This window comes from Lutra lutra, chromosome 17 (genome assembly GCF_902655055.1).
Source record: "Lutra lutra chromosome 17, mLutLut1.2, whole genome shotgun sequence".
Lineage (NCBI taxonomy): Eukaryota > Metazoa > Chordata > Mammalia > Carnivora > Mustelidae > Lutra > Lutra lutra.
Genome location: NC_062294.1, coordinates 50,948,124 through 50,971,157, shown reverse-complemented (window position 1 = coordinate 50,971,157; position 23,034 = coordinate 50,948,124). Strand labels below are relative to the sequence as shown.

The 23,034-nt window shown below is 49.9% G+C and overlaps 1 protein-coding gene across 10 annotated transcripts in view; it reads left to right on the top strand.

Moving 5' to 3' along the window:
* The first annotated feature begins 7,660 nt into the window (after window positions 1-7,660).
* Window positions 7,661-23,034, top strand: part of ZC3H4 (zinc finger CCCH-type containing 4) — a 42,054-nt gene continuing 26,680 nt past the window's right edge. For 2 of the 10 annotated variants that reach the window (XM_047709924.1, XM_047709914.1), the window contains exon 1: window positions 8,434-8,558. In XM_047709924.1, the coding sequence (XP_047565880.1) occupies window positions 8,545-8,558 (14 nt within the window). In that variant the 5' untranslated portion in view covers window positions 8,434-8,544. Of the gene's footprint in view, window positions 8,300-8,321; window positions 8,559-9,728; window positions 9,791-9,863; window positions 10,052-11,271; window positions 11,368-23,034 lie in introns of those variants that run through there. The other 8 variants (XM_047709918.1, XM_047709917.1, XM_047709916.1 and 5 more) reach the window with 8 other exon arrangements.

Here is a 23,034-nt window from a genome sequence, read left to right as displayed (position 1 = left end):
TCTTGAGCACGAGCTCTCTTTCTAGTCTTAAAAAGAATCAGTGCAGGGAAATATTTTGAGCATCAATAGGCCAGGTTCTCTTGAACACTTCCTGCATATAAAAATCCAAATATGCACAAATTCCTTTTTTTTTATTTTATTTTTTATAAACATATATTGCACAAATTCCTTTTAAACCAAAACATTAATTCCAGAGGTCGGAGCCACTTCACAATTTCTACATTTAACTCCAAATATTTCCAGGGTTAAATAATGCCAACTAAGGAAATAATTATGGCAACCAATTATGGTCCACTAAGTCCTCTCGGTTATCACTACGGCCCATTGCATTTTGCACATTTGGCTACAGCAGTATCTCCCGTTCTTAGAGATAGTTTTTTTTTTTTTTAAAGATTTTATTTATTTGACGGACAGAGATCACAAATAGGCAGAGAAGCAGGCAGAGAGAGAGGAGGAAGCAGGCTCCCTGCCGAGCAGAGAGCTCGATGTGGGGCTCGATCCCAGGACCCCGGGATCATGACCTGAGCTGAAGGCAGACGCTTAATCATCTGAGCCACCCAGGCTAACCCCCCATCTTCTTTTTCAAGGCTGAATATGAATATATTCCATTGGAAGTATACACCACGTTCTATTTACCCATCCATCCATTCAGTAGATATTTGGGTTGCTTCTAACCTCTCGACTGTTGTGAATAATGTTGCTATAAACAAATGTCTACAAATATCTCTCAGAGACCCTGTGGAGGCCATGGCATATATACCCATGGGGCAGCTTGTTTTTCAGCAACAGCTAATCAGAGAAGCTGCCCAAACTGAGATTTCTGTCACTTCAAGGGGGTGGAAAGCATCGATCCCATAGATCAGGCCCCTGGGTTTCAGAATTACATAATTACTTAAGCCCAGGTGACTGCTCACCATTAACCAAGGCAGTGGTTCCCAGTCCCACCTGCATATTAGGATTATCTGGGGAGGTTTTCAGCAAATATAGTGCCCAGATCCCACCTTCAGAGACTGATTAATTGGTCTGGGGTGGAGCTGAGACATTGGGATTTTTACAAAATACTCCCCAGATGATTCTAAAATACAGTCAGAGCGGAGAACCCTGGAGCAAAGATCCATGTGGTGTTTTTCAATTATTTTCCTGCCCTTCCTGCTAGAACCAAAGAACTCATAGGGCTGTTTAAAAGACATCAATTAGGGGGCACCTGGGTGGCTCAGCAGGTTAAGCCTCTGCCTTTGGCTCCGGTCATGATCTCAGGGTCCTGGGATCAAGCCCCACATTGGGCTCTCTGCTCAGCGGGGCACCTGCTTCCCCTGTCTCTCTGCCTACTTGTGATCTCTCTGTCAAATAAATAAATAAAATATTAAAAGTAAATAAATAAAAGACATCAGTTAGGGGTGTCTGGCTGGTTCAGTGGGACATATGACTCTTGATTTCAGAGTCGTGAGTTCAAGCCCCACATTGGGTGTAGGGCTTACTTAAAAAAATATATATACATGTATACACACACACACACACACACATATATGCAGGCACCTGGTTAGCTCAATGGAGCCCCTGACTCTTGACCTCAGGGTTGTGAGTTTGAGCCTCACATTGTGTGTAGAGTTTACTTAAAAATAAATAAACTTACCAAAAAAATGCTTAAGTCGGGATGACTGGGGGGCTCAGTCAGTTAAGCATCTGCCTTCAGCTCAGGTCATGATCCCAGGATCCTGGGATGGAGTCCAGCATCTGGCTCCCTGCTCAGTGGGGAGCCTGCTTCTCCCTCTGCCTGTCTCTCCCCCTGCTTCTGGGCACAGGCCTGCGCGCACGTGCTCTCTCTGTCAAATTAATGAATATAATCTTTAAAAATAAAAAAATTGGGGCGCCTGGGTGGCTCAGTGGGTTAAAGCCTCTGCCTTTAGCTCAGGTCATGATCCCAGAGTCCTGTGATAGAGCCCTGAATCAGGCTCTCTGCTCAGCAGGGAGCCTACTTCCTCCTCTCTGCCTGTCTGCCTCTCTGCCTACTTGTGATCTCTCTCTGTCAAATAAATAAAATCTTAAAAAAAAAAAAAAGTGCTCATCACAGGAAAAAAAATCTGTGACTTAGAAAAAAAAAAAAAAAAAGGTGAACAGCGGCGCCTGGATGGCTCAGTTGGTTAAGCAATTGCCTTTGGCTCAGGTCATGATCCCTGAGTACTGGGATTGAGTCCTGCATCGGGCTCCCAGCTCCACAGGAAGTCTGCTTCTCCCTCTGACCTTCTCCTCTCTAATGCTCTGTCTCACTGTCTCTCTCTCAAATAAATAAATAAAATCTTAAAAAAAAAAAATAAAGTTGGGCGCCTGGGTGGCTCAGTGGGTTAAAGCCTCTGCCTTCAGCTCAGGTCATGATCCCAGGGTCCTGGGATCGAGGCCCGCATCGGGCTCTCTGCTCAGCGGGGAGCCTGCATCCTCCTCTCTCTCTGCCTGCCTCTCTGCCTGCTTGTGATCTCTCTCTCTCTCTCTCTGTCAAATAAATAAATAAATAAAATCTTTAAAAAAAAATAAAATAAAGTGAACAGGGACACTGGGTGGCTCAGTGAGTTAAACTTCCGAGTCTTGCTTTCAGCTGGAGTCACTATCTCAGGATCCTGGGATCAATTCCTGCATCCGCTCCTCGTGGGGCATGGAGCCTGCTTAGGATTCTCTCTCTCCTGGGCGCCTGGGTGGCTCAGTTGGTTAAGCAACTGCCTTCGGCTCAGGTCATGATCCCGGAGTCCTGGGATCGAGTCCCACATCGGGCTCCCAGCTCCATGGGGAGTCTGCTTCTCCCTCTGACCTCCCCTCTCATGCTCTCTCTCTGTCTCTCAAATAAATAAATTAAAAAAAAAGATTCTCTCTCTCCCTTTCCCTCTGCTCCTCCCCTGCTCTCCCTTTAAAAAAAAAAAAAATTAAAGTGAACAATTTGGTGGTGTTCAGTACACTTACCAGGTTGTGCAACCACCACCTCTTTCTAGTTCCAAAACATTTTCATTACCCCAAAGGTGGTAGCACAGATCTCGTAAATTCCCAGGTCTGACATGACTTTGCTATGCACACAATTCCACAACTGGAAAAATCCAGCATTACGGCTTAGTATAAGTTAGTAAAACAATTCTTTCCAGAGGTGCCTGGGTGGCTCAGTGGGCTAGAGCTTCTGCCTTTGGCTCAGGTCATGATCTCAGGGTCCTGGGATGGAGCCCCGCATCAGGCTCTCTGCTTGGCAGGGAGCCTGCTTCCCTTTCTCTTTCTCTGCCTGCCACTCTGCCCACTTGTGATCTCTTGTCTGTCAAATAAATAAATAAAATCTTAAAAAAAAAAAGTTCTTTCCAGCATTTATTGATGGATGGATTGATTGATTTTTTAATTAAAGAGTTTTATTTATTTATTTGACAGACAGAGATCACAAGTAGGCAGAGAGGCAGACAGGCAGAGAGGAGGAAGTAGGCTCCCTGCTGAGCAGAGAGCCTGATTCGGGGCTCCATCCCAGGACCCTGGGATCATGACCTGAGCTGAAGGCAGAGGCTTTAACCCACTGAGCCACCCAAGCACCCCTCTTTCCAGTATTTAAAAACTATCACTAATTTTGTTCGTTAGAGGATCATTCATTACCGAGCTCATGTTGCAGATACGTTTTCTAGTGCCAGTAACAAGACTTCATTATTGTGATGTCCAAAAAAGTCCCTGCAAACTTCCAAAACGCTCTGGAGGGAGCAATACTGTTCCCTTTGGAACCATCTGACAACCCCGAAATAAACACAAATTTCCCACAATAATTCCCAAAATGTCCTCCAGGGGGCAACATCATTTCCTTGAGAACAGAGCAGACCCAATGATCCAGCCTGGACTTCATTACCCCTCACCCAGGGTTGGATTAGTAAGCAAGAAAGAGGAAATAGCTATTGCGTTGGCAGTCAGCAAGTTCCCACACACCGTTAATGCCTCTCTTTGGCCAACAGTCTCCTCCTTTCTTCCCTAGTTATTTCCAGAGCCTGGAGCCAACTTCTGGTGTTTCTTCCACATGGTGTAATGACTTCTGTATAAAGCTCCCCTCATTTACGGTGAAAGGAACACATCCGAGAGCCACCCCCGTAAGTAGAAAAATAAAATCCTTTGCCAGAAACATGATGTTCCCAGAGTAGAAACAGGCACCAGGGAAGCATTGATCAGATGCAGGGTCATTACAGATTTCGTCTCGGAAAAAATATATGTGTCTGCCAAGCTTAGAGACATTTTGGAGGTTCAGAGGAAGAATTTTGGAATTTGGGGGATAGTTTCTTGACTAAAACAAAGGTCAATTTGCTAAAACTTGCAACCCTCTTGCTCTTACTCATCAGCTGTGGCGCCTTAGTGGCCCAGTCTGCTCTGTCTGCTCAGGTCATGATCCCAGGCTCTTGGGATCAGCATGGTGTCTGCCTCTGCCCTCTCTCCCTCTCCTCCCACCCCAGCTTGTGCTCTCTCTCTGATAAATAAATTTTTTAAAAAGGTGATATCTAGGGGCACCTGGGTGGCTCAGTGGGTTAAGCCTCTGCCTTCAGCTCAGGTCAAGATCTAAGGGTCCTGGGATCAAGCCCTACATCGGGCTCTCTGCTTAGCAGGGAGCCCGCTTTCCCCACTCCCTCTGCCAACTTGTGATCTCTGTCAAATAAATAAGTAAAATCTTTTAAAAAAAGTGATATCTAGAATGTCAGAAGGGCTTGACAGACAGTATTAGACAGTATTCTAGTGGGATACTGAAAAGGCATGCAAAAGCCTTTTTGCCTCATGGGATTTGCTGATGTTCTCATTTTCTTTCCCTTTTTTAAAAATGTCTGTCTTTCTTTCTTTTTATTGGACAGGGATGGTAAGTAGGCAGAGAGGCAGGCAGAGAGAGAGGGGGAAGCAGGCTTCCCACTGAGCAGAGAGCCCTATGCGGGGCTAGATTCCAGGACTTTGAGATCATGACTTGAGCCCAAGGCAGACGCTTAATCGATTGAGCCACCCAGGAGCCCCTCTCATTTTCTTCATTACCTAAAAGCAGATGGCCGTCTAGAATTCTGGAATGGCCTGCTGAAGCTTCAGAGATGGCACCAGCTGGAGACCACAGCTTGAAAGGACGGGGTCCTGTCCTCCCTGTGGTCTAAGTTCTCACCCAGTGTTGTTTCGTCCATAACTAGAATACACGGCGTTCAGAAATCAAGGCACGGACGAGGAAAGAGGATTTGCAGCATTTTCTTTTCCATTCTTACAGCCCTGCTCTACTAATCTTGTGTAAAAGAAAACTTCTGGACAATTTAGTTAAAAGCATGTGCCAACATTTTATTACAATCATGCGTGAAAGGGGAAAAAAGGTCTCTTGTGGCTGAATTAGAAATTATTCACGGTAAGGACACTTGATGGGAGAAGAGAATGGCTAAATAATCATCATGAGATTATAGATTAGATCCAGAAGAAAAGAAAAAGATTGAAGGTTCTGAGTCTTGACTGGCAGGCAGTCCGCTCTCAAGCGGGTGGACCACTGGTTTCCCAGGACAAATTTCATACCATCAAAATTCATTCACAAACGGCTTCAATATATATATATTTTAAAGATTTTATTTATTTATTTGACAGAGAGAGATCACAAGTAGGCAGAGAGGCAGGCAGAGAGAGGAGGAAGCAGGCTCACTGCTGAGCAGAGAGCCCGACGCGGGGCTCGATCCCAGGACCCTGAGATCATGACCTGAGCCGAAGGCAGAGGCTTAACCCACTGAGCCACCCAGGCGCCCCTTCAATATATTTTTAAGATTTTATTTATTTATTTGACAGACGGAGATCACAAGTAGGCAGAGAGGCAGACAGAGAGAGAGGGGGAAGCAGGCTCTCCACTGAGCAGAGAGCCCGATGCAGGGCTCTATCCCAGGACCCTGAGATCATGACCTGAGCCGAAGGCAGAGGCTTAACCCACTGAGCCACCCAGGCACCCCCTGCTTCAATATTTTTATTAGAAAAGTGAATTACCTCACTGAAAGAGATTGTCAATTACTCTTACAAAAAGCTTAAGTTCCAGACCACGTTTGGGACATTTTTTTCTTTTTGGTAGGGTTAATATACCAGGAAGTGACTTGGTGCCTTCACCTCCAGGTTTATCTTTCACACCGCTTGAGGCATTTTTTTTAAAGATTTTATTTGTTTATTTGACAGACAGATCACAAGTAGGCAGAGAGGCAGGCAGAGAGAGAGAGGAGGAAGCAGGCTCCCTGGTGAGCAGAGAGGTGGATTTGGGGCTCCATCCCAGGACCTTGGGATCATGACCTGCTCCGAAGGCAGAGGCTTTAACCCATTGAGCCACCCAGGCGCCCCGAGGCATTTTTAAATTATTTACTTCTCCTTTTCCTGGAACCTAAATGCTCCTTCACTTGGCCAGGTCTGAAATAAGCTATTTCCGCTGTCTGGAACTTTCTCTTCTCCTTCCTATCTCACTTGAACAACCCTGCCCAGGGCGCCACCTCCCCTCCAAATAATAGAGTCTCCCTTCTAATCACCAGTCCCTTCCCCCGTCCCTGGCCACCCCGAGGCGTTATGGGTTTTTCAGCTCCAGGGAGATAGAATGTTTCCATTGCGGAGCTTGGCACTGTACAAGAAGCTCATAAAAGCACTAAACAAAGATCCTTGGATGTAAATAGGACTGAACGAATTTTTGGAGGAGGCAATGGAATGCCGGCACTGATTAAAATTCCTGAGACTCTTTTTATGTTTAATACTATGATTTTGAGACAATTATTTAAACACTAGGATTCAGTCTGCACCCACTGAATGGGAGTATCAGTTCCTCTCTGCATAGCTGTGAGGGTCAAAGGGCTTTACGTCTGCACACTGGTTGAACCTGGTTAATAGTTCTCTCGTGGAACATTTATTGCGACCCTTCCCGGTACCACGCTCTAAGTTCTGAAACTTCCTGGAGGCAGTACCAAGGTCCGCCCCTTTCGCACCGCCCCGAGTGACGTCACCGACCGAGGTGTCTAATGACGTCAGCTCCGGGCCGGCCGGGCTCCATCCTCCCCTACTCCGGAAACCTACAACTCACGGCACCCGGCCTCCAGCTTTCGGTTATTTTTTCCTCTCTTCGAAGCCCGAATCCTTTTCCTCCCACTCTCCCACCTAAAACTTTCGGCTCTTCCCGCCTTCCCTCAAGCTGGCAATTTTCGGTTCGCTTGCTTTCGGGCGAATTTCCCACTCTTTTACACCGAATCGCCTCCCGAGCCCCGCCCTTCGGCCTTTTCCGTCTAAATCCCTCTTTCGGCTAGTTCCGCCTCCTGCCACCCACCTCGGACGCCGCTTTCGGCTCCTTCCGGATCGTCTCAGTTCCTTGTTTTTCTCCCCCGCCCAAACCCGGTCCTCGTCCACTTCGGCTATCTCCGGCCTCCGCGACTTTCCATACATCCTTTGGCCACACCCCCATCGCCACTTCGGCTCTTTCCGCTCCACCCCCCCCCCCCCGCGTCTCCCGCTCAGCGGCTTTCGGCTCTTTCCGCCGGCCTTCGGGAGAGGGCCTGTGCCCCTCTCCTCCACGTGACGCGGCCTCCGCCTCCCAGTTCCCCCTCCCACCTCGCCCTTCCTCCCGCCTCAGCCTTTCGGCTCCTCTAGGCCGAGCCGCCATTTTGTGTGAATTTCTGACTGCGGCGGGGGCCGAGCAGCCGGGGCACCTAGGGCGGGCAGACAGACAGACAGTCGGCCCGTCTCCGCGGCCCGTTTCCTCTCTCCCTAAAATCCTTTTTTTTAACCCCCCTCGCTCGCTCTCCTCTTCTCCCCTCCCCCCTCGCTTGCTCCATCGCGCGCGGCCCGCGCTAATTACACCCAACCACCCACCAGTGTCCGTGTCCCCCGGGCCCCCCACCTCCGGGCCCGCGGGGGAGGTGTGTGTGGGGGCTCTCGCCCCGATGAGGGCCCCGCGCCCGTGAGCGAGTGACCCCAGGGGCGGGCTGCGGAGAAAAGCGGCGAGCGGCCCGCCGAGGCCTAGGCCGCGCGGCCTACGCGGAGGTCGGCGCAGAGGTGATTCCGAAACCGAAAAAATATATACCCATTCCTACCAGGAGCCCTCAGAGCTGAAGTGTGCCCCTCCCGCCACGCCCAAGCAGTCCTTTTTCGTGCATTAACATCCCCTCCCCCCCAAAGGAACTATGGAGGCCGCGCCCGGGACCCCCCCGCCGCCACCATCAGAGTCGCCGCAGCCGCCATCGCCGCCGCCGCCATCAACGCCTTCGCCTCCTCCGTGTTCCCCCGACGCCTGCCCGGCCACCCCGCACCTCCTCCACCACCGCCTCCCGCTCCCTGACGACAGGTCAGGCCCCCGGCCCGGCCGGGGCAGCGTCCCCGGGGGGAGGAAGAGGAGGAGGAGGAAGGGGGGCGGCCGCCATGTTGGGCCGGGCCGTGGAGGAGGAGGAGGAGGAGGAAGGGCGGGGTCGGTGGGTGTCTCTCGCTCGCTCGCTCTTTCTCGCTTGCTTTCTCTCCTGGCCTCATGCGTTTCCCCCCCCTCGCGGCGCTCGCCCGCTCTCCCTCGCTCTCGCTCTGTCTTTTTTGGGCGCCATGCTGAGGGGAAGGTGAGGAGGCGCCCCCCGGACCCCCGCGCCCGCCCGCCCGCCCTGGGGAGGGGGCGCTGGGGGGGGGCTGCGAAGGCTCACGGGGGTCCTGGCTGCCCCAGCTCCCGGAGCTGGCAGCCATGGGCCAGCCTGCCCGTCGCCTGGCTTCGGGGAAGGGGATGGGGGAGGGGCTCCCGGACCCTTTTGGCGGGGGGTGGGGGGATCTCGAGCAGTAGCCCCGCTCTTAGGGGTTTGGAGTTGGGGTCTCCCAGTCCCTGGCAGTATCCTTTCTCTTGCGGGAGGTGTGCCCTGCCCTACTTGGAGAGGTACCCTAGTTTTCTTAGGCAGAAAGTGGGGGTTCGTTCAGTTTTCTCCCCATCCTTTTGGAGGGGTGCTTTGGGTGGGGGCACTCGCACTTTTTTTTGGCGGGAGGTGTTTCCTAGCTATATCCTAGAGAGCAAAATTGGGGGGGGGGCGGATCTCTAGCCCCCTTGATGGAAGCCCCTGCCCCCTTTGGGGAGAAGCCCCTTCCCCGTGTTTTTCTTAAAGGCAGGGGTCCTCTCGTTTTTCGTAGGTAGGTGCTGCGTTTTTGGCGGGGTTGGTGGGGGGGGATGATGGAGGTTTGGTTTCCCTACCTTGGAGGGGAGAGGAAGTTGGTCTCTTCTTTCTCATGGGGTTCCCTCCTCTTTCGGGCTAAAATGGGGCGCCATCCCTTCCGGGAGAGAAAACGAGGTTTTTTTGTGCTTTGGCAGGGGGTGAAAGGGAGCGCCCCCCCCCTTCCCCTTTATTAAGTGCGAAATGGGTTTGTCCCACGCCCTTTTTTGGAGGCTGATAAAGGCGCCAGCCCGGCGCATTTCAGGGCAAGATTGGGGCCTCGGTCTCCCTTGCTCCAGGGGGTTGGGGTGCAGGGTTTGCCCTCCCTTTCCTGGTGGGATAGGGGAAGAGGTGTCTAGAGAGTGGATTTGGAAATGGAAGGAGGTTTTCCACCGGTAGGAAAGGCAGTCTGAGGAGGAGTGGGGGTGGGGAGGGGAAGAGATCGCGCTGGACAGATGGCTGCCCCACAGCAGCCCGGGCTGGGGAGTCGCTTTCAGGACCTTCCCCTAGATAGGGGTCTCAGCTAGGGCTTCCTTGCCAGGTACCACGGCCCCTTCTCCCCACTTCCACCTCCCCTTTTCCCTTTCTCCTTCACAGACCATACTTTGCCTTTTAAAAGAAATGCCACCCACATTCAGAGACACAAGTGCAGCAGTTTGGTGAGCTTTTACAAAATTTTTTTTTTTGTTTTCTGTTTTGTTCTAATTAAATGTATCGTCCTGGGAATCGCAGCCCATCGCAGCCTGCTTCCAGTTCAAGGAAATAAACAGATTAGCAAAGGTCTGTGCGCTAAGCCCACGTTGGGCTTCCGGGCCCTCTCTTGGGGGCAGGTGCATTACTCAAAGGTGCTTACACGCTTTATTCGACCTCTAAGGAGTTCTCTTATGTCAGAAGTGTATGTCTTACAATGGGTTGGGATGGTAAGTAGCCTCTTTTATTGAGTAATTCAATTATCTCCCTCTTTTTGTCCCTTTCCTGCCTGCCTTCCTCCTGCCTTTAGACCAGAGTGATGCTTGAGTGGATTTATATGTTCAAATCAGGATTCTAAACCCAGTTGAACCCTTTAAGACTTGCACATCCTTTTGATCTTTAGTTTTTTAAATTTGTCGTACACAGTTTTCTCAAAGGAAAAAAAAGCGTTACTGTAACGTGACAAAAACTTAATGTAAAAGGCCCATGTTTTCAAGCCCTTGGTATCCCTCTCTCCATTTCAGTCCATTGCTTTGTCTCCAGCCTTCATCTTTGAAGAAAGTGGATACTTCAGGTCCATTTGTAGGAGACGAGGTTAACTGAATTTGGTTTATGATATTTGCATTCGAGTTAAGGTTCTCCCTCCCCTCCCCCCCCCCAAAGATTGTGGTTCAAGTAGATCCAATTTGCTTCTTTTACTCCAATGTCTCTTATGGTGATGGACGTTTAAATTAAGCAAGTCATTTGTAAGTACTGTTTAAGCACCAAATCTGTAACGCGTGTCAAGCCCCAGTCTCCTCTCTCTGTCTCCACTGTTCCTTTGTTCGAAAGCACATGCCTGACCGTGAAAAGTTGATGCAAACACGCCCAGTCATGGTGGAGAGAACACTTCCTCCAGCCCCCTGCCCCCCCCAACACATACAAGATAAAAACAGCAACAGAAATGACTTGCAGAACCAAACACTACTTCTGATGTGTTTTACAAGCATAAGTTCTTCCGTTAAAAGACAAAACACGTTGAAGTTCCATTTTCCATCTTGCCCACTTTGGGTCCCTGATGTACTTCGGTAGTGAAAACTTTTTGTTAACACACAGCCCAATTTTCCCCTCCGAAAGATCCTGTTTCCTTTTTTTTTTTTTCCCCCATTCTTAGGAGAAAAAAAAAAAGTTCACTTAAGTTGGGATGAGGAACCGTAAACTGCAATTAAGTGGGGCCACTGGTTTTATTCTTTCTCTCCATATCCTCACAACCTAACTGCTGTGAAGTGGTGATCTTAGGTATGTAAAACCAGTCGTGGGAGGAAGAAGCGTCCACACAGTACAGTATCCTGCAAAAAAAAAAAAAAATGTCTGAAGCACAAACTGAACACACTATCAAGTGCACAGGGTCAGCCGAAAATGGACTGCATTTATCTGAAGTTTTCCCTCCTTGGTGAAATTCCTCCTCCAGGAGCCAAGTGCAGAAACTGGATGCTAACAGAGGAACCTTCCAAGTTTCGAGGGCGACTAAGTTGTCGGAGGATGCTTGTTTAACTTTACTTCTTTTGTAAGTGAAAATTTTAGCAGTCGTTCATTGAACTTAAAAGTATTTCCCCAAACATTTAGAGAGTACTCAGGCATATCAACACAAGGGTTTATTGTTTTTTTCGTTTTCAAAGGACTCTCCTCATGAAAACCAAGAAGTCCCAGTAATTATGTCAGACTGTACTTCGATAGTCTTTGTTTTTGAAATGTCACAGTACTGCCTTTTTTTTCCCCCTAAACTGATGTACCAGTACTAGTTAAAATTCAAATTAATGGATGTTGCAAAGAAAGGGAAAGAAAAAAGGGTGTCACTCAGAATCCCTGATTTAACAGCACCTCTTAGACACTTGAAATCTTTAAAATTGTTACATTCTCTGGGGAGAGGCTTAATGGGAAAGCAAATTAAAATATCCCAGTAGAAATACAACCAATTGTGACCATGAAAATAGGGATATTCTGGTCCTAAAACCCCTTCATTTTTTACTCCTCAAATTCGTTCTTGGAAAGAGAATCTTCTTGGAAGATTCCCCCACAGGGCTTTCTGATTCACATACTGTCCTCTATCTTCCAGATTGGGTTTCGATTTGCTCGGAAGGTTAAGTTTTTGATTCTCGACAAGCCAAGATTTTTAAGTATAGTGAGCTCTGCTAGAAGGACAACCCTGTGGCTTTTGCTCGGCCAGGAAGGTTGATCCCAAGGGGGAACTGTTATGCACCTGTGGAAACAAAGGCTTTCCTAGCCGTTGGCCTACCTGGCCCTTTAGAGCTGAATGGTTGACTTTGAGTTTGTGTCCATCCAGTTGAATGTAGACAATTCCATATTGGGCTGACTTAGTAGTTTATCCGTAAATAATGCCTCCACTTCTGCTTCTTTCTCTTAGATCTTTTCCCTGCCCCAGTAGGGGAGAGATGGATGTCTCAGGGTGGCCTTATTTGCTGTTCCCCTCCGCTAGGTTTTTGTGGCTTTTAAGTCCCTAAAACCATCTTCTAGAAGCCAGATCCAGTTACGGCAAATACTTGTACAGTGAAGATCGCTAATTATTTCCCAGTCTCTGTGGATAGCTCTAGGTCAAACTATATTCTGCTTTTTGGTCCCCGTGGACAAAATTGTCTAGTACCAGAACAGCGGGTTCTGACCCGGGGTAGGAAGTTGAGTGACAGAGTCATTCAGAGCAAACAGTGAGTGAGTGGCTGCGTTTGTAAGCGAGCAAGGTGGTTGCCTGTACCTTGGCAACAACACTCCTGCCACCGTGGGAGACGAAAGGCTGGTTTCTGGGGTTCCTGGTAGTTGGCATTTAGGAAGTTGATTAAAGCCTCTGCGGGAGCCGTCTGCTCATCGGTGATGGGAGTCTTGTCAGAATCAATGATTTGAGGCTGGTTTCATGATTAAAACCAACTGGAAAGAGTGAAAAAGCTGCCTGTTTGGGTGGGCCTCTAAAGTTCATTTGGTTAAGCCCAAAGTAAAACCGGGACTGTCCGTGGGGAGCGAGATTTTCCCGGATTGGGCTTTCCAAATTTATCAGCCACATCTTTGTGGCGCAACGATTTTGCTCTGATGGTTGCCGAAGATGGCGGTCCTGGAAAAAGGGCGCAGGGTTTCTTAGCAATGATAGGAGCCTACGCGGGCAGTTTTTACATTTCTGCCTCAATCAGTTGATGACAAAATGAAGACAACGGGCCCTCGGTTCGTGTAAACCCAGTCACATCCTGCTGTTGGAATAATTTTTTATTCCAGTACAGGACATTTTCTGGGAGCGTAGTTTGTGTCTCTTGGCGAAATTGCTCAGAATAGAGAATCTGTCTCGTACTTTTTTTTTCCTCCGTGTGTATTTATTTATTTTGGTGCATTCGTATCTGTGTGAATTGGTGACTCAGCTCCTATTTGTAAGGCGAGTGGTGACATCTGAACGCGGGAGGTGGCAACAGGATAGGAAGGAACAGTGTGGCCTTTGGAGACAGATAAGGTTGTGTTCAGGCCTGGCTCTCCCTGCAGTGGGCACTAAGGATAACGGCCGTTTCTCAGGGTCATTGCAGTCAAGTGGGCATATACGGGAGGCCCGCACAATGCCTGGCATTCCGCGAATCTTGGTTTCTTTAGCTTTTTGCTGTCCCTGCTAAAGGGAAAAAAAAAAAACAAAACCTAAGAATTTATAGTCTGGTGTGTAAACAGAAGCAAGCATAACATCTGTGTTTTTGAGGGAAGTCGGTTTATCTTCCAGCTCAGGTTTCTGGCCAGTTTATTTCATTGCAGGGAGCAGATAGAGGTGGAAACTTTGTGGAAACCATCTTAAGGCATGTCTTGCTTTCTCAACACCCTTATTACAGATACCGGAACAGCCTGGTATCTTGAGCTTTATGCTGACGACCTTCCCGTGTTGTCTTTGGCAGTTAGGATCCGGAGTCATGCTTCGACCGTGGTAGGCCTCCTGAGAGCTGAGAGCGCAGGGCTGTAGCACCTAACCCACTGCTCACTGGTCACATCCCCTTAATCTTAGTCCTTGACCGTCGCTCTTTAGAGTCTCCAGAAGCCAACAAGGCCTAGTCCCACCTCCACGATTCCCCTGCCCCTCCGTAATTGGGCTGAGTCAGTCAAGGTTTTGTTCATTCAGCAGTCAGGCTTGTCCCATGCTTTTCTTGGAGCAGAAAAGTTTTCAGAGTGTGCAGCGTGCTCTTCTCTCCTGTGGACTTTATTTAGATTTGGGCAAAGGTTGTTACTGCCTGTAGAAGGCCTCGGATTTCCTTCCCATGTCTGACGCCTGCAACTTCTGGCCACGGTCAGAGTCGGGGGTTTGCTGCCCCTGTGGCAGCTGTCGGTACCCACCTGAGAAGAAAGTGCCTTAAAAATGAACTGCAGGGTGAGGCTGAGTGGCTGGGTCACAGGCTGATGCACCAGTTTGCTGAGCACCGGATTCCCTCGTCCCTGTCGAGTGGTCCCAGAAGCCATGAACTCCGGAAGCATAAAGCTTAGAAGGTCATGGGTTCCATTTATTTCCTCTAAGCTGGGGCGGTCCCCTTCTGGAAGACGGGTGATGGGGAGCGGTGGACAGCGTGGACATGGTACTCGTGAGTCATTGACTTAGTCTTCTCAAAGATGTGACAGGGTCTCTTGTCATAAGAAGGGCAGGGATGACCTGCCAGGGACCTTCAGAGTGCTTCCGGTGTGATAGCTCAGCCCCAGCCCTACGCTGAGAATGAGAATTGGAAACAGAAATGAAGTCACTTATCCAAAGTCACAGAGCTAGGGGGTGTGATGACAGAGTTAGAACTCTGGGCGGCCTGTACCCAGACCCCAGCTCTCTACCCAAATGCTGTCCTGGAGCTGACATTTTCAAATTGCGGTGTGCAGCTGTTAGTCGGATACAAAGTCCCATTTATTGATTTGTCTCCTGCATTTGAGACACAAAGAAATGAGAGAGGATAGAAAAAAGCGGAGTGCGGTGGAGTTTTAAATCCTGAAACGTTCTGAAGACTTGTTTGAGAGGAATGTAAAGGAGGAGATGCGGGTCAAGGTCAAAGTTTAAAAGTCACTTCTGATAGGACAGGGGTGGAGAATGTGTGGCTCTCCCATCAAAGCCTGCCCACCTGGCTTTTTTTTTTTTAATCCGGAGTAAAGTTTTATTGGAACACAGCCACGCCCATTGATTTATATGGTCTGTGGCTGCTTTTGTGTTGAACAGCAGCGTTGAGTTGTTGGGACAGAGACTGTGGCCCTCACAGCCTACAGTAGATACTCTTTGGCCCTTTATTTATTTTTATTTTTTTTTTTTTTTAAAGATTTTATTTATTTATTTGACCGAGAGATCACAAGCAGGCAGAGAGGCAGGCAGAGAGAGAGGAGGAAGCAGGCTCCCCGCCGAGCAGAGAGCCCGATGCGGGGCTCGATCCCAGGACTCTGAGATCATGACCCGAGCCGAAGGCAGCGGCTCAACCCACTGAGCCACCCAGGCGCCCTCTTTGGCCCTTTAGAGAGAAGGTTGCTCCCACCCTCTGCTGTGGCGCCTACCTACCCACCCAGCAGCTGCCGTGATTTCTGTTGTGGCGGAGGTGGTGGGAAAGCATGGCAGGGAATACAGGTACTTGCTTTAAAGTTGGTCCCGACTTGCTGGCCTAGTCAGTAGAGCATGCATCTCTTGCTCTCGGGGTGTTCAGTTCGAGCCCCACCTTGGGTGTAGAGCTTACTTTAAGTTATTTAAAAAAAAAAAAAAAAAAAAAAGCATGCTCAGAGAGAGAGAGAGAGTTGTGCTGTCCCTCCGTGACCCGGTATAGCTCTGTCTGCCCTGTGTTCCACTCCTTCCACTGCCCGTAGAGGCCCCGAGCCTGGCCTTTCGAATCTTAAAATTAAGGGATTTTCATTTATTAGAAGTAGCCGGAAACTTCTTGAAGCTAGTGTGGAAGCTGATCACAGCTGACACATCCCTCTTAGGGCCCGACCCCGGGGAGCCGGGGCAGACATGAGTGACACTTGGCTCAGTGTCCTTTGCAGGTGGCTTGGGTTATTGCTCTCCTCATTTTCCTAACAGACACGAGGGTTTAGGTTTCCTTGTGATTCCAGGCCCTCCCTGCCATTGCGGGGCACACCAGAGCAGCCCCAGGGACCCCTAGCTTCTTGGGAATGGAGGTGGGCCCCCTCCCTGGGGGGTGCCGACTGCTGGCCACGTTCACGTGTGGGCTTTTGTCCCCCTCTGGCCTCTTGGGGCCCTCGAGAAACACTCAGCAAATGAGTTTTCCATTAAAGCCAAGACCTCCATCACCTCCTTAGAGTTTTACAGTGATCCAGGTTACTGCCCAGTGTCCGTGTTGATGCAGCTGGCCACGAGGGTGTGCAGGGCTGAGGTTGCTGCTGCGTTTGTGTGGAGTACGTCACAGGGGCCCAGCCAGTCTGTGCCTGGCCCTGTGCTGCGCCCTTGGAAAGTCAGGTGACTGCCACACTCTGCCGTGCCCTCCAGGAGCCCACAGTTGCCTGGAAGTTCACAAAGCTTTGCTTATGGGTAATTGCAGTTCTCCTTCAGCTCTTGAGCGGTGTGTGAACACGGAGTCTTAGTCATCCGAGGCCCAGCTTCTTTTGAGTTGAAAATACGAATCCTTTGTCTTAGTCGAACGTATGTTGAGTGGAACCAAACATTTCTCCAGAAAAAGTTACAGACAAGGAAGAGTCTTGGTTCCCAAGTTCAGTGATTTGATTTTCCTTTCTGGAATAATAAATATCAGCCCTCCTTTAAAAAAAAAAAAAAAATCAGGCATCTTTGGATGAGCAGCAGCATCTTTCCAGCTGTAAGCAGTCTAAAGTACGGCTGGCGTGAGAAGGTGGTTAGGAAACTGTTGTGGGGCGCCTGGGTGGCTCAGTCATTAAGCATCTGCCTTCGGCTCAGGTCCTGATCACAGAGTCTTGGGATCGAGCCCCGCATCGGGCTCCCTGCTCGGCGGGGAGCCTGTTTCTCCTTCTCCCACTCCCCCTGCTTGTGTTCCCTCTCTCGCTGTCTCTCTTTCTGTCAAATAAATAAATGAAATCTTAAAAAAAAAAAAAAGGAAAATGTTACCGAGAAGCCAATTTCAGAGATTTATCTGACTGGGGGAGCTTGGATCAGAGAGAGATCTTTATCAGGAACAGGAGCCGCGTTGAGTGGGAGCGGAGTGGAGCTGCTCAGGCAAAGGAAATGCCCCTTGGTTCGGTGAGACTCCTCCGGCAGGCCAGGTTTTTTCTCGGTGGGTTTGAAGCTCTGCAGAAATGCTCCAAGAGGGTTTGTGTGCTTGGACCGGCCCCAGTATGGACGCCGCACCCTTTGGGATGAAGCATTCCTTCTGGTGTTGGACGATTCGGGAATTTCCTTCTCTGGGATTCCCCTTGCTTTCTGTCCTTCTGGAGAGAAGCCCCTTTACTTGGGTTTTGGCTAGGATTCCTTGGACCTTTCTGTGTCCTCATTCCCTGAACTATCCAAAGGCTTTGGTCAGAGTTCTGAATGTCCCAGTTCCCTTTATTTGATGTTGGAAGGACTGTATTTGCCTCGTGTCTTCACATAGCAGTTTTTCCTCCTAATAGAGGGAAAATAGAGGTTTTCCTCCTAAAGACTTATTCTGGGCCAGGGTAGTGCTAAGCACTTGAGTCACATGGTCTCAGGGAATTCTTCCCCTGAGGATTCATCTGTTTCAGAGGTTCTGTCTTTGCCTTCACTTGGCAGGGTTTTTTTTTTTTTTTTTTTTTTTTTTTAATATTGTCTTTATTTACATGAGAGAGAGAGAGGCAGAGGGAGAGGGAGAAGCAGACTCCCTGCTGCACAGGGAGCCTGATCCGGGGCTCAATCCCAGGGTCGTGACCCGGGCAGAGGTCAGCTGCCCAACGGACTGAGCCACCCAGGCGCCTCTCACTTCGCAGTTGAAACTCCCCCGGACGCAAGGGTGTTAAGGACCTCGCCCAGTGTCTTAATACTTCATTTTGGCCTTTCTTGGGATTCTGTTTCATTTAATCCATTTTCTGTGCATCTGTCTTATTTTTGCCAGCCTAGTTACGAATTTCAGGGCAGAAATTTTGTTGGTTGGCCCATTGAATTAATTATTCTCTTTCAGATAATTTCTAATTATCTCAAAGGTAGAGGTTCTGAGTTCGGCCTGGAGTCGGAGAGCCCAGGACTTGGTCCAGTTTCGTTTCTTCCTGTCTTGACCCTATAGGGAGATTTCTTCTCTTCCAGCCTCTCTGTAAAACGGGATGGACGGACGACCCATGTAGGTTTGTTACTGAGCCTTGGTGTGAGACAAGTAGAAGGGAGCTCAGTAGTATGGGGCCTGGCTTGGAGGTTGCTAACACAGAATGTTCATAATGAATACTTCCTACTGCTTTTGGTGTCTAAGACCCTCACGTATCCAGGCAGGTTTTATCATTGCAGAAATCAGGGCAAGAGGTAAGGACTTGAGGAGTGAAGAAGCCTCCCCCCACCCGCTTTTCCCTGACCCCAGACTCCAGCTCTCTGCCTTCCTTGACAGCCTCTCCTCACCTTGCTGAGGTTGTCCCCACCTACGCCATCGTTTTTCTTTCTTTCCTTCTTTTTTTTTTTTAAACTTACTATGGAAGTTTTCTGGCATTTTCATGAGAGGAGAAGGGCCATCACCCACCCAGTTTCAACAGTTACGTACATTTTGCCAATTCTGCTTCGTCTCCCTACATCCTCCATCTGCCCTGGGTATTTTAAAGCAGATCCCAGATTTCACTTCATCCCACCTGCAGACTCTTCAGCGCTTATTTCTAGCTTAAAGATCTTTTGTAAAATAGAGCCACAAAACCGTGATCCTCTCTAACAAGATTAACAGTAATTACTCAATGTCTGAAATACCCAGATCTGGTTCACATTTCTCTGTTATGGCGGTAGGTGTGTTCCTGGCTGAATCCCAACCCCGGGCAGGCCCTTCTGCTCACGTTGTTGAAGTGGGGGCTCGGGGTGCTGGTGGTTGTCGGGCTTCTCTTCTCCCCTGCTTGGTTTGTGCTTGTCTGTTCGGGTGGGGTGCTGTCTGTGATGGGAGCATGTTACCATGAAAGTGGTGTGATGTCACAGTCTCCTGTGACCCCACCTGAGAATGTTGAGGGAAACGGAGACACAGAGCCCATTTGCTCTTGATTTCTGGTTGATGAACCTAGTAAGGACACTGAAAAACATGTGCAAGACTCAGAGGCTTATTTCAAGAATTTCCTGCCTCTGAAAATCCCTCAGTGAGGTTCTTCCCCACCCCCGGGGCTGTCCCACCTCCTTGTCAGTGGAGGGAAAGGCTCTGTGCCTTCACTCCTTCCTAGTAAACAACTGCCGCACACGTAGATTTGGGGACTTTGGGGACTTCTGCGTTTAGGCCTGTCGTTAGACATTTGAAGAGGCAGAGCCTCCTTGTAATTTTATAATTTTGTCCCTAGTTAATAGGTCATTCAGAGCCTACCCAGGCAATTTGTTGAGCGCTTGGGCAGTTAATGAGCATAACCCTGACCTTCACGTTAACCTAGCCGTCTCTTGTCAAGGGCTCTCATGATCTTCAGGTAATAGCCACTGTTCCCATGAGTTTCCGCCTTTTTTTTTTTTTGGCGCACTCCCCTCCCCCCTTTTATTTCGTAAACCAGATTGAGCCACAAACCCGGGCGCCTTGCAGCTTCCATCCAGATCTCTTGTCTAGAGAATTTCCATGTTGGGCAGCTTTGTTTTTTTTTTTTTGGTTTTTTTTTTTTTTTTTAAATATTTTATTTATTTATTTATTTGACAGGGAGAGGGAGAGCGATCACAAGCAGGCAGAGAGGCAGGCAGAGAGAGAGGGAGGGAATCGGGCTTCCCGCTGAGCAGAGAGCCCCATGTGGGACTCGATTCCAGGACCCCGAGACCATGACCCAAGCTGAAGGCAGAGGCTTAACCCACTGAGCCACCCAGGCGCCCTTTTTTTTAGGGGGCCTTTGGCCATTCCTCCTGGGGCTTAGCGCTCTCTGTGTCCTTCCTTCCGGGTCAGCCTCTTGGTTACTTACTCTTACCAGCTAGATCAGAGCTGAGGAAGGGGAGATGTTGGTTTGTCAGTTTCAGCAGCGGGATATGTCGGGAGACGACTGCGCATGTGCGGTGGGGCCAAGTTAAGTGGGAACTGGCTGGCCAGCAGTTAGCGGTGGCCCCCAAGGGGCCCTAGTTGTAGCTACTCCACAGAGAAGAGGCTTTCCAGTGAGCATCTGGGCCAGTTCAGGGTTATCCATGCAGAGGCATGCTCGTGGTAGCAGGTTCTCGAAACCATTAGCTGCTTTTCATCTGGTAGTTGGTACCTTGCTCACGTCAAGGGCTTTATCCATGTTATTTCATTTAACCTGAAAAATCCTTGTACGTACCACAGTTATCCCATTCCACAGATGGGAAAACCAAGGCTAAGTTAATCGTGCCAAGAGCGCTGCTAGGGAACCAGCAGAGCTGGTTGTCACTCAGCTGGCAGGACGGAGCCCCATGCCCAGATCTGTAGGCTGGTGGCTAGGGCCTGCCTGCTTTGAATCCTGAGGTTTCTTTACCCAGTTCTGTTTTGACCAAGCCCATGGTGTATGATGAATTCGGCACTCTAACGTGCCCCATGGAGTGGCCAAATGGGCAGTCCAGATCTGGTCTTTGACCCAAGAGGAGGAGCTGGCTCTCACCAGCTCTGTGAATGGAAATTTAAATGCCCTGGAAGCTTTGGTCAGGAGGCACGAGACAGCTCTGACCCTCGGCAAGTAGTTGGCCTCTGCCCATTCCCTCCTGGGTGCCAGTTCCAAGGCAGTCCCCCGGCTTGGTTGGCTTCCCGTCCCTAATGGCCCTGGCAGACCAACCCCAGGGCAGCCTTGCTGGGAAGTTGCCAGTCCAGGCTCTGGGAATAAGGTCGTCTCAGCTCCGACTGATGCCGCAGGCTTTCTCCTGTGTGCTGGTCTCAAGAGGGCTTGGCAGGTCTAGATTGAAATGATTAGCGCGACGGGGCTTCCCCCACTTTTCTTGAGGGATTATGTCACAGTCTATTAGGCGCGCTCCCTCGGTGTTTAATCCCACTCTGACATGGGTTTTGCTGGCAGTCTGGGAAGTGGCACCACTGAAGCCAGGCTGCTGTTTGTGGAGACTGCTTTTGTGCGGGGCGTGTCTGTGCCCCCCAGGATTTCTGCCCTGGTCCCAGCGGGTTTGGTCGTCTTGTCTTTTTTTGTCCTCTTTCTCCTCTTGAAACAGATCCCGTATTCATGCAGGACATTGAGCGGCGAGTTGTGAGTTTCCCGCAGTAGCCGAGGGGTGACCCTGCGGGTGACCAGAGGTCAGCCCGGGGCTCTGAGAAGCTTGAGAGCACAGCATGGCCGGATGGTGCCAAGAATGCACACTGGTCACTGGAGTGTCCCCGTCTCTGTCCCTTCCAGTCTCCCGTTTCCCTTCGTAAGTCACCAGCTGTTGGTTTTTATACTGTGTATTTCTCAGTTTCTCCCAGGTCTGTCTCAGGAAACAAAGTTCTGAGTATTCACCCCCATTTTATAAAACGTTGTGTGCTAGATTGTCGCTGAGCCCAGGTTCCCGGAGGTGTTGGAATGAAGAGACTCGATCCTTGGCCCAGGGTCTTCCTAGGGCGGATTTGAGTGCTGTCCTTCCCTGCTTTGGGAAGTGCTTTGCAATGAAAAGGCTGCCTTCTGGGATCATTCTTGGCCACCATCAAGGCTTTGGAGTTGCTTGGATGGTCTTTGTGCCCTTTCCCCAGGTGTTAGATGGAGACTGGCCTGCGCTGTCCAGCAAGCCGCTGTGTAGCAGGAGGACAGGGGCGGTGGCCCCCGCTGACCTTGGGCAGGACCTTTCTCTGCCCTGTCCTGGTGTCCTCCCCCCGAGTGGGCGGGGGTGAGGGAGTGTCTGGGCTGTCTGCTTCTGACAAGTCCCTTCACCTCCTCTCCCTTTGAAATCCTCCTTTCTGGAAACAAGAGGGTTGAAGGGGTCTTGCTATTGGAACCTTGTTTTCTGGAACCAGGGCTTCTGGGGCCCGTTCTTGTCTTCCCGTGTTCCCTCCACCCCTGCTTGCCCTGGGCTTCTAGGTAATTTTCACCATGTCCCTCTGCCCTTTTTCCTGTCCAGACTGTTGTCAAGAGTGATGCTCTTTTTAGCTTTTCTTCATGGAAGGTCTGCCTATGTTTCTGGTTTGTCTCTGGGCCTTCCTCAGCTCCGTAATGTCCGTCTGTGTGGTCTGGCCGCATCTTCCTGTGTTTTCTCCTGGGGTGTGGCGACTGGGCCTGCCCACGGTGTTCCCAGCAGGGACACGCATCATGTTTGCTCCAGTAATAACACCCCCCTCCCCGGGGTGTCCACAGCTCCAGGCAGCAGGGAGAGTGCCAGGCTGCCCTTTAACAGCCACTCCCTCTGGCTGGCTCACAGAAACCAGTTTCCCCAGTCGGTCGTACTTTGACTAAGGGCAAGGCCACTCCAGCCCAGGTAGCTCCATCCCACACCCTGTTCCGTGGGTTGCACCCAAGCCCCTGTCAGAAGGTGCCTCACTTGTCAGGAATGCTGGCTCCTCCCAGCTGTGCTCCACATCTTCCTGTGGGGCTGACTCCCCCACCCCCCAACTTGGCGGTTTGCAAGGAAGCCACACGATGCGTCCATTGGTCACCTTCCTGTCTTGTTTTCCTTTGAAACATCAGAGCAAATTTTGTGTCCTGCATTGTGTCTGTGGGAGCTGCCCTTGACCTCTGCTGGGGTATCTGTTGGTTTGGGACCACTTGGGTTTTAAGCCAACCCGACCCTATTGAATTGGGAATGAGAGTAAAGAGAGCCTCCTCCTGCCCGCATCCTTGACATCTGGACAAAGGGGATGGCACGAGGGCCTCTGGGAGAATCACCAGTGTGGTGTTTCTTCATTGTGCCCCCTGCAGGGGTGCTGGGCGCCCACTCACATGGTAGGCTTGTTCTCACACTGGCCCCGGTCTCGTCTGAGCAGTGAGGTCTTTGCTGCCTGGATTCGTTCTGTTGTGGGTAGCCGTTTGGGTCCCGGGTTCGTTACGCCACTGTTTCTGTTCTCTCCATCTTCATTTGTGGATTAATTAATAGAGAAGGAAGGAACTTGCATATTCTCACACATACCCTTCCCTGGTCATACAGGAGGAACTCTGGGAGGTTTTAAAAGATTTGAAAACTTAATTATTATTTTTTTAAACCAACTCCTGTACTTGTGTACGAGAATGTGTCAGTGGGTTTGGCTAAAAA